Below are 12,500 nucleotides of genomic sequence, written 5' to 3'. Positions count from 1 at the left end.
GTGCACTCACACACACACACACACGAGTATATATGTATACATTATACATACATACATACATACACACACATAATATATATATATATATATATATATATATATATATATATATATATATATATGTATATATATTATATATATATATATATATATATATATATATATATATATATATATATATATGATCATTCCCTAAATATCGGTATGCCACTGCATTGTAGCAGCCAAGTATTTTAACCAATGTTAAAATTTATTATTTCTACTTATAGAATCGTTCTCTTTATATTTCATTCATTCGTACATATGACGCCACCATTTGAAAGCTTTGTAAAATATCATATTTTGTATCTCTATATCATTCTGCCTTATCAAGAAAGGCTAATGATAACATACAGAATGAAAACAAGTATTTTATTTTAAACATTTAAAAAAAATAGACTTGACATAAAATGAGTAGTAAAAGTGACATAATTTTAGTCAATAAAATCTGTTGACAATCAGTCCTGTTATATATAGACGAAGGTGAAAGACCAAACGGATTTTATGGCTTTTTAATGACACGACTTGAATCCTAATCATACTGGCTAGAGTTTCAATATTTTAATGACGTGACAGCGACACCCGATAAAATCCTTCAGTAAAATAAACTTGGTTTATAGAGAGTTTGGAGGCAGTCTTATTCCGGGATAGATAGTGCAATCAAAAGATTATAAAAGGTTATCTCTTATCAAATCTTTACATCTGTATACTTTTGAAGGGTCAACCCAAGGCCAATAGAGTACTCTATTGGCCTTGGGTCAACCATACCTTTCCTTCGCGTTTCTTTGATGGGCTCTAACGTTTTAGATGTTAAAGTAGTGTATACTCACGTACACACACATGTATAGATTAGATATATATATATATATATATATATATATATATATATATATATATATATATATATATATATATATATATATATATACATATATATATATATATATACACTCTATATATATGAATAATTATCACATCACCGTGATTCATATATATACATACACAATATATATGTGTGTGTGTATATATATATATATATGTGTGTGTGTGTGTGTGTGTGTGTGTGTGTGTGTGTGTGTATTTGTATTCCTTTTGGTGTACAAGCAAAGGTTACTCGAGGTCGCACTTAGAAGAAATTAAAACGGAGAATATCCGGGATAAATACGGAACAAACACTCCACCTGATTGCTTATCCGCTTTTACCGCTGAGGGTTTCAGTTTAATTAAGCTCGGCGGTGTCTTTATGGGTAGAATAATTTCAGTATGTTGTTAAACTAGTCCGGGAGAAACCTCCTGTCACCTGCTTCGACATATGGGTTTGACTATAGTCCGTTTAGATAGAATGACATAGTAAAGAACTTTGAAGGCATCGGGCTACAGACCTGAAGCTGAGGAGGAGCAATATATCTAAAGCCGTCACACACAGACATATATATATATTATATATTATTATATATATATATATATATATATATATATATATTATATATATATGAGGGTCTTTCAGTTTGGTAATAGGCTGGGGTCAGCAGTGAAAGAACCTTAGTTCAAACAAATCCCTATCAATGATGGAATGTTATGAGCATGTTGTATTTCAATCCTTTGTGCCTTTGTTTATGCAAAAAGTGAATAAGGTATCTGGTAATTCCAAGGTTGAAAGGGCTACTATGAGTGAACTGACTTACACTCAGTGCGATAAACGCCCAGCCCCTCTTTCTGCTGCAAACGTGTACAAGTCACGAAAATATTTCTTTGGCCAACCTTTCAGAAATGAAGCGTTTCCATCATCAGGATAAAACAAAATGTAAGAATAGATTAAAAATAAATGAAGCATGCGTATATATAAAATAAGAACATTGATGTTAGAATTAAAGCAACCAGAAACTTAAAGGCACAAGACACTCAGGCGAAACATAAATATGTAGGGAAATTTAAAAAGAAAACAGGAAGACGAACATAAAAAGCACCAGTGCAGCAAAATTACAAGGATAAATTTGAACGAAGTTCGTCCTAGTTCTGGATTCTCTGTATGTTGGAGAGTTGCCATCATCCACTTCTATTTTTCTCCCTCCTATGCATGTTCCTGCTGGTCCACGGACGTAATTTTTAATAGTCTCTCCTCAACCCGTTGCCCATTTCCATCAGTCATCTTATATATTTCTGGTCCCAACTTTCGTATGAAATCTTTTCGCTTTAATATTAGTTAGTCACTCTCTTCTATTTAAATTGTTTATATGCGCGCGCACACAGACAAAAAACACTCTTGACTATATATATATATATATATATATATATATATATATATATATATATATATATATATATCGATAGATAGATAGATAGATAGATAGATAGATAGATAGATAAAGGCAAAAGCCACGAAGGTAAGTGAAACGAAGGAGTACTGCAAGGCCTTTCGACTTAATGTCCTTTACTTAGATAGGTAAAGGACACTTGAGTCGAAAGGCCTCATAGCACCCGTAGCGTTTCACTTTCTTTCGTGGCTTTTGCCTTTATATTCATCACATTCCAAATTTTCGTGATTCAGTTATACATTTATACATACATACACATACATATATACATATATATATGTGTGTATATATAATATATATATATATACATATATGTATATATATACTATATATATATATATATATATATATATATATATTTATATATACATATATATATTTATATATACATATATATTTATATATATATATATAAATATATTTATTTCGTAGTCGAAAATATATTTCTTCAAAAACATTTAGTTCTTTCTGTTGCCTTGCGTTTAGTATTATTCCTTAGAAATATGAGTATATTTATGTAGGGTGTAATTAATTGGCCCATGTTGGATAGAACATTAACAAAGGAGATGTATATCTTTGCGGATACATAAATCTTTTACCACGATTCATGATTAGTTGTTCATAAGTGGCAATACTTATAATTCATTTGTGTTGAAGTTATCGCACGCAAACGTCGAGTGCTGCTATAAATTCTCAGCAAATAATATCACTAGGGAATCCGCTTATTGCAAATGCATATTTAATATTGTTTCAGATCTTATGCAAACATATAAATCAATGTAAGTGCCAGTTCTCCCCTGTTTACACCTCCCGAGTATTTAGATGATGTTCATATACATAAGGGGATGATTATCGTTATTCTCTTTTCTGGTAAGGAAATATTTTGTCCGTTTTTATTCATTAGTTAGAAGCGCTATAGAAATTGTCTTTTATTATTTAATATTTCCCCCTCTGCTATGTTCCCTTAGGGCTGTTTGCGGCTTCAGATGAACTAAACTGCTTTTGTTTTATTATTATTGGGCATTCTGCCTGGCACACTTTCAGTGTATTACCAAAAGAGCTTAATTCATCCGTTTTGTGTTAGCTATAACAACGTGTTATGAATGAATGTAGGCTGATGACGGTAGATAACAAGAGGTATAATAAGCAGGTCACTGATGAAGAGAGGGAATAGATTAGGTAGCAAAAGAAACCTGTACACTGCCACTGAAATTGTAAAAAGGATCAACTGATTGACTGTGTAAAACAGACTTAGGTATAGATACAATATTACAGGAAGAATCAAAGCGTTAATTGTGATGTGCTACCAGCTACTGGATTTTAGTAGCTGTGCCCAATGAAAAGTTTAGAAAAAAGACTCAGTGCATTGTTTGACAAGTACAAAAATAAATAAATAAAAAAGTGAAGATGCATAAGAAGGACAGAATTATAAAAAAAAGCCAAGGACTGAATTTTTTGCGGGATACTTAGAAATATATTTGGCAATGAAAGGATCTTATATATCATTAATTTTTAACAAAGTTGCTTGCTTTGCACTGGTGATTTCATCGAGCTTATGGAAGCAGGTCTACTATTTCAGAAGTGCAAGGAATAATATAATGAAATTCATGACGTTTATGGATCACCAAACTTTCATAGTCTTCTGCCGCCAGAATAATTACGTATACCAATTTCGGCCTTTGATTTCTCCTCATTAAAGTTTTCCTGCCCTTCTTTTTATTTGGAGCACCAGAAGCAGAAACTGGATCTTCCTTCCTCGTGAATGTCATCGTCCCTTACTTTGAATGAATTGCAAATTGTTTAATTGTATCTGGCAACTTCGCTAGTCGTTCTCTGTGCCTCAGATGACAAAATAGTTCCCCTTCTTTCCACTTCTCACCGGTCAGCTTTGCTTATTAACTGTTTATTGTTTCATTAGTTACAAGATTGGTACCTGGTTTCACAAGCCAACTGATACTCAGTTGAAGTTGACAAGTCTAGGGACAAGTATCTGTATTCCTCAGTAATCGGTAAATCATTCACATTTCATAAAAGCTCGAGCACAATTTGAACAGCCATGTCTGACTCCGTAGATTAAGGATGATAGACTAGTTCTTCATTATTTACACTACTGTGCTAGAAAGCACTGTACAAAACTTAGTAGGTATTTTAAACAATAACAAACATTTGAAAAGACAGAAGAACCAAAGGAGTAAATTGATAATTTGTATAACTGTTTTTGGCAAACATTAACAGAATTGAGTCGGTATTTTAAACTTGCTTCTGCCATATAAAAGAGCCGCCTATAAAATAGATGCAGTTGAAATTGAAATCGAGAGATAAAAACTGGAGATACAACAAAAGTTCAGGGGATTTACTGAATAAAGACTTAAAGCCTCAATTTCTAGTCGCTCCTTTTTTTTTTAAACAACAAAAATAAATAGAAAATGATACGGAAATGTTTAAAATGCTTTCCGTATTTGAGAAAATGTGACCTATCTCACACCTGCTAAGCTCATCGATATTTTTTGCCAGGCTTAATGCCTCATCTTTTATAGTTTACAGAGTTTTACCTGATCGGTCAAAGGTGCTTGCTAAGTAACTCTGTATTGGTTCAGCTTAAGTGTATATTGCAGTATTATGTAACCTTTTCTTGGTGAAGAAACTGGTGTAGTCATGTAAAACACTTGTACATCATAATGTTTTGGAAACTAATTTTTTTGTCATGTAATCTGATGTCTTTTTAATATAGACTTTTGAATCGATGTGCCTTTGTAAGTGTAAATTAAGTGTTTACATTTTCCATTACTGTATAGCATTGTTGATGATTAAGGTGTTTTTCCAGCTGTCATTGCGACTACACGTATATGGTTGCCTAAGAATTTCCCGTTGAACTATTACCATCTTGTTGTTAATTGTAATGTGAAGAGGGAAATGAAATGGAAGGGATTTTACACGACACAAAATGAAACGGAGTTCATATTCCTGGGGCGAGATCCAGCCATTTCTGATATCAGAAGACCGTCTTCAAAACCTTGTTGCATTGCGATATATATATATATATATATATATATATATATATATATATATGTGTGTGTGTGTGTGTGTGTGTGTGTGTGTGTGAGTACATGTATATATATATATATATATATATAATATATATATGCCTATATATACAAATATATACACACACGCATATATATATATATATATATATATATATATGTATATATATATATATATATATATATATATATATATTCATATATATATATATATATATATATATATATATATATATATATTATATATATATATATATATATATATGGATGGTATTGCACCTGAAATGTTGAAGGCTGATGAGATTCAAACACCCATTGTGTTTAATGAATTATTCTGTCATATGGGGCGAGATGAATTCACGCCTGTTGAATGGAAAAAGAGAGGGATTATTGTTAGAGTACCCAAGAAGGGAGATTTGAGAGACCGTGGGAATTGGCGAGGTATGACAGTTTTTTCCAAGGTAATATTGAATAGAATAGAACTAGTGATAGACAGAATACTTCGAAAAGAGCAAGCAGGTTTCAGAAAGGGTAGAGGATGTGACGATCAGATTTTTATTTTACGACATATAGCTCAACAGTGTAACGAACTAAAATCACCTCTTGTTTTATGCTTTGTGGATATTAAGAAAGATTCTGAGGCACTATGGGATACCAGGAAAGATTGTAAACATCATAATGGATATGCATAATGGTAGATGGTAGTCTTACAGATGCATTTGAAGTCAAGACTGGAGTACTACAAGGTGGAATACTGTCCCCTCTACTGTTTATTATGGTGATTGTTTATGTCATGACCGAGGTAATGCAAGGAATATAATGGCATTCAATGGAAAGGGGACCAGAGATTATGTGATCTTGAATACGCAGATGATATAGTTCTAATTGCCTCTACAATGGCTGAAATGCAGGAAATGATAGATAGGTTAGTACTGGAGGGGAGAAAGGTTGGATTGGTGATCAACCAGAGAAAGACTGAGGTCATGCAGGTTCAGAGTGGTGATCAGACGAACTGCTTTATCGGGGGAGTAATATTACCCAACTCAGACTCTTTAAAATATTTGGGAACCATTATTACCAGCAATGGATCACTAGGTACGGAATTCAAGGAGAGAATAGGGAGGGCAGAACAAGCAATGGGCATGCTAAAAACAGTTTGGAGGTCAAATCAAATATCAGTTCACAGCAAAATCAAAATTTCACTTGTAAGATCAATATTAACTTATGGGCACCAGTCGTGGTACAGCACTGTGACAACTGATGCAAAATTTCTTCCCTTTGAGAATAAAGCACTGAGAACGATTTTGGGAATCAAATGGCAGCGGCATATAACAAATGCGGCAATTCGCGAGGTGGCAGGGGTGCCCTATGTGAACAATATAGTTAGATTATCAAGATGGAGATGGATGGGGCATATTTTAAGAAGAGAAGATGCGTTAGTCCAGGATGTACCTGAATGGAAGCCGCTGGGCAGGAGAGGACGTGGTAGACCAAGAGAAACGTGGCTGATGACAATGCGGATGGAGGTTGGATCTCAGAATTGGGTTGAGATAAGGGAGATGGCACAGGACCTTACCTTACAGACCTTACTTCTTGTTCGGGTTGCCCCAGGTCCCTCAGTGTGAGGCACCTCTAATGTCTACCAGAGAATTGCTAATGCATCTTCCGGTATATTTTGCATCTTCCAATCTTGGATGGTCTGGGATGCAGCGTAGATATTTGTCGAGCTTATTCTTAAACACATCTACGCTCACTCATATATTCCTCAGATGAGCTGGCAACGCATTTCATAGACGCTCCATTGTCGATGCTGGTGCGTAGTGAATTAATGTCCTGTGTGCTTTCCGTAGTTTTCCTGGTATAGTTTTGGTCACTATTAATCTGCCTCTGCTTGCTCTTTCTGATATTTTTAGCTCCATGATGTTTTCGGCAATTCCTTCTCTCTGTTTCCATGCCTGTATTATCTTCGCCTTTCTAGACTATATAATTTTAAAAATTGTAGTCTTTCCCAGTAGTCAAGGTCCTTAACTTCTTCTATTCTAGCTGCAAAGGACCTTTGTACTCTCTCTATTTGTGCAATGTCCTTTTGGTAGTGTGGGTACCATATCATATTGCAATATTCAAGTGGACTACGAACATACGTTTTATAAAGCATAATCATGTGTTCAGCTTTTCTTGTTTTGAAGTGCCGTAACAACATTCCCAGTTTTGCTTTGCATTTTTCCAATAGAATTGCTATTTGATTATTGCATAAAATGTTCCTATTCAACATCACACCAAGGTCTTTAACTGCTTCCTTATTAGTGATTGTCTCGTTATTAGGTCCCCTATATGCATATAACTTTCCTTCTCTATCTCCATAATTTATTGAATCAAATTTATCAGAGTTAAATACCATCCTATTTACCTCTGACCATTCATATACTTTGTTAAGGTCTCTTTGTAGCGAGTTCCTATCTTCATCACAAGTAATTTCTCTACTTATTCTTGTGCCATCGGCGAAACTACTCACTGCCGAGTCCTTAACATTACTGTCTATGTTTGCAATCATGATAACAAACAGCAGTGCAGCTAGCACCGTACCTAGTGGCACACCGGATATTACCTTAGCTTCATCCGATTTCTCATCGTTTGCAATAACTATCTGTTTTCTGTTGTGTAAAAATTCTTCTATCCATCTTCCTACTTTGTCCACTATATTATGTTTTCTAATTGTCTTCGCTAATATATTATGGTCTGCCTTGTCAAAAGCTTTTGCAAAGTCTAGATAAACCACATCTGTTTCTTTTCCGTTTATCATATTTTTATATAAGTTCTCACGGTGGACTAACAGTTGGGTTTGTGTACTTTTTCCGGGTACAAAACCATGTTGTCCTATATTAAACAAATTATTTTATATTAAATGTTTCATAATATTTTTCTTCATTACCCTTTCATACACTCACAGGCCTATAATTACTTGCCCCTAGTCTTGATCCACTTTTGAAAGTAGGGGTAATATATGCTAATTTATGCTCATCATAAATCTTGCCTGTATTTACAGTTTGCCTTAATAATATTGCAAGGGGCTTTGCGATAGAATGAACTACTTTCTTTAACAAAAAAGCAGGGACACCATCAGGCTCAGCTGCTGTTCCATTTTTAATTTCATTAATAGTCTGCACAATATCGGCTTCATTAATATCTAGGTCTGATACATATTCACTATTTTCATCCCTTATTTCTGTATCATTATCTTCTTTATCAATTCTAAGGGTAAATTCTCTCTTATATCTTTCTGCTAATATGTTGTATATTTCCTTCTTTTCATTCGTTAATCTCCCTTCATTTGGTAGAGGGCCTATTTCTATTCTTCTTTTATTCATCTTTTTTGCATATGAGTACAATAGTTTAGGGTTTTGCTTGATATTTACTTGGGTTTTTTCTTCCAAGTCCCGTTTTTTCATTTTCTTTTGATTGTATAATCTCCAGTCCTGCTTTTCTATCTTACTTTTTAGTTCCATCACTTTCCATGCATTCTTTTGTTTTGCAAGACCTTTTTTCCACTTTCTGATTTTCTGGAACAAGATCCTTCTGGCTCTTGGTATGCATGACTGATGTTTACTTTTCTTCTTCGGTTATCTCTGTTTTCACTTGTTTTGGAATGGACTGTTAATTCTATGAAATACTCGCATTATAAACTATTATTTCTTTAACATAATTCACCTCGTCCACAAATACTAGGTCTAAAGTATTTTCCTTTCTTGTTGGTAAGTGATTTATATGTCGAATGTTGTATTCTAGTAGCATATCTAATAGCTTTTCGAATTGCCTCCTATCTTCTGCAATACTATTACTCTCGTTTTTATATGTATAAATACAACCACAATCTCCTATTCGTCCTTTCTAATCTACGAAAGGAAAGTTAGTCTCAGGATAGGAGAATAGTCCAGTCTTTTTGATTTCTAAAATATATCATCCAATTTTTCTATTATTATGTCAAACTCTTTAGTATTAGGAAAGAGACATATGGCGTGAATTCAGTGAGGCCCTATGCATCCCGTGGGTGCCAGAGGATTAAGTAGTAATATATATATATTATATATATATATATATATATATATATATATATATATATATATATATATATATATTAGAGGTGTATCGGATGTCTGAAAATTTGATTTGCGGATGCGGATGCGGATGCGGATATCAACTTTTTAAAATTTGTGGATGCGGATGCGGACACATATATCAAAAAATGAAAAATGCGGATGCGGATGCAAATGCGGATATTTGATGGCCATACCCTCACGGATGCGGATGCGGATGCGGATTTTATGTAGGTCCAAGTAATTTCGATATATTTGCTTGTGATAGACGACTTTCAGCCACATAATTCAAAATTATGTGTTACCAGGATGCTTCCATATGAACGTAAAAAGTACAAACAGTACATAAAAAGTACAAGCAGTACACAAACGTTTGTCGTTGTTTTGGCAAAAGGTTATTTCATACTCACTGCATAAGAGTGACAAAACTCAAAGCCAATCTTTGCTTTCAGAGAGAGAGAGAGAGAGAGAGAGAGAGAGAGATTTCCAAATAAACACAATACCTTTATGATCAACAACTGCTATGAGTGACATGATGAAGTTGCTAAAACAAAATGCTATAAAACAGGTATATCTTGTAATGTGCATCATGTATTCTGAATAAGTAAATGAAAAAGCCAAATTTAGAAAAACGACCTCTAAAGTTACCTACAATGTATGAGTATATGGATTATGGACTATTGAACACTGAGTAGGGGGTGACATCCGCATATCCGCATTCTCCAACTGCGGATGCGGATGCGGATGCGGATGTTGCATGCGCTGCCAATGAGGATGTGGATGTGGATGCAGATGTTGAAAACTTGTCAATACGGATGTGAATGCGGATGCGGAGTTTCTAAAAAATGCGGATAATCTGCGGATGAGGATGCGGATACGGATATCCAATACACCTCTAAATATATATATATATATATATATATATATTATATATATATATATATATATATATATATATATTTATGTCTTATCACATCACTGTGATTCATATATACGCATTAAGGTACTATCCTTTAATATGTAATTCGTTCTACCTCGGAATTAATATATTTTCATATTTGTTAACCGAAGGAGAATTTTTTAGTTGATAAAAAATTCGTCGGCTCGTGAACGCGAACCATGGAACCAAGAATTCAGGACGTACAGTGAAGCTCTTTATCCAAAAGGCTATCACAAGAGGTATAAGTGTGTGTGTTCACAAAAATCCAAAATATTTTTGGTTCTTTCTATGACTTCTTGATATTAACCTTTATAAATACATTTTGTCGCACTGCCTCTCTATGGCACTGAAGTTTCCAGTCTTCAGTTTCTTATCAACTTTATCTTCATAAATAACTTTTGAATTTTTCAGTTCCCATTTTTAGTGATGAGTTATCCTGACTATAAACCACCCACGGTTCCTGTCCTTGGGCGTAAGGTTCTCATTTTTCCCCTCTTTTATTTCTTTCCCCTGCTTTCCTGCTCTTCCTCTTTCCTCCAAAACATGTTATGTTTTCTCCCTCTGTATTTTGGAGTCTTGGCGTCAAATCCGGATAATAACAATGTTTATTCAAGCGTCGTAAAACAAGCTTATAATCTGATTCAACTTCCAATATATATCAGTGATTGTTCCTGCCCTTTCCATTTGGTTTTATTCATATTACCCTCAAGTAAGAGGGAAATCTTCCCTTCTAAGCTAGAGACGGTAATGCTGTTGGAGTATTTCACTCTGGATGCTCCTTACGGAATAATTGCTGATACGAACTGAAATAAGATAAAACGATTTACTTGAAATCATAGGAGGAAATTTTCGTGATACACCTCTACTCATTCCGCATGAATTGTTAGTGATCCCATAATTACAATGGTTCAAAACCAATAGCTGAAGTTAGGTAGTTGACTCCACACATACACACACACACACAATGTTTGTACGTGTACACGAGTATATATATATATATATATATATATATATATATATATATATATATATATATATACACCAATGCATACATAATACACTCATTTATGTAGGTACCTATGAATATAAATGTATACAGAATATATGGATATATATATATGCGTATATGTATATATTTACATATATATATATATATATATATATATATATATATATATATATATATATATATTTTTGTTATTTGTATGTATACTTAGAAACTCATATAACATATTGTTTCATTTCTTCAGCAGCAAGGAGAAACTTAAGAGCATTGGGTAACTGATCATATTGAGAAAGTAGATATGATTCTTTAATGCATATCAAATTTTTGTCACTTATAAATGTTAAAAACTTACATTAGTCAGAATAAAATTTTATAATACGCTTTAAATTCTCCTTCTTACTTGTACCATAATCAGCTGTGGACATTGCTATAATAATTTCTCATTAAAAACTCATTTCTTGTTGCTTATAAATGAGTGAAACAGTATTTGAAATAAAATGTTATAATACGATCAAAACTTTTTGCAATCGTCATATATGCTCGTTTTACCGTCATACTTGTAACATAATTAACTGTGGGCTTTGCAATATTAATTTCTCATTACAAACTCTTCCTCCATTGTTAATTAACTTGCAAGCAAAAAACTAACATCAAGCATTTTTAGAAAAATCAGAACCTCGTTTCTCATGTAAGTAATTTGACCTCAGCTTTCGGTGATTAAAAATGTCCTAATTAAATTGTGCGACTTTCCTGCTTGGAGTCATTATCAAACCGCTTACCACTTACGCCCCTCACCCTTCCCTACCACCCCCCTCCCCCTCCGGTCCTAAAAACGTGCGGAAAAACCTGCGAGGTCTTTGATGACAAAAGCGGAGTCTGTTCCCTTCTTAATGCTGTCATAATGTGCATTAAATTAACTCGTGAGCGTCCCAAGTCTCGCTGATGCAAATTTCCTCCCCGTTATCACGGAATGAACACAAGTTACCGTAAAATCATAGGAGTGAAATATAGCGGGCCATTTGCGTTAAATAGTCTCTGCTTCCAGAAAAGGTATATTTCATTACG

At 33.7% G+C, this 12,500-nt stretch overlaps 1 protein-coding gene across 1 annotated transcript; it reads left to right on the top strand.

Annotated features, from left to right (window-relative positions):
- The first annotated feature begins 6,294 nt into the window (after positions 1-6,294).
- On the top strand, positions 6,295-7,023 carry LOC135224851 (uncharacterized). Its single transcript, XM_064264175.1, has one exon. The coding sequence runs from the start codon at positions 6,295-6,297 to the stop codon at positions 7,021-7,023; it is 729 nt and encodes a 242-aa protein (XP_064120245.1).
- The last annotated feature ends 5,477 nt before the right edge of the window (positions 7,024-12,500 follow it).

Source organism: Macrobrachium nipponense, chromosome 12 (assembly GCF_015104395.2).
Source record: "Macrobrachium nipponense isolate FS-2020 chromosome 12, ASM1510439v2, whole genome shotgun sequence".
NCBI lineage: Eukaryota > Metazoa > Arthropoda > Malacostraca > Decapoda > Palaemonidae > Macrobrachium > Macrobrachium nipponense.
This window is presented reverse-complemented; position numbering and strand designations above follow the sequence as displayed.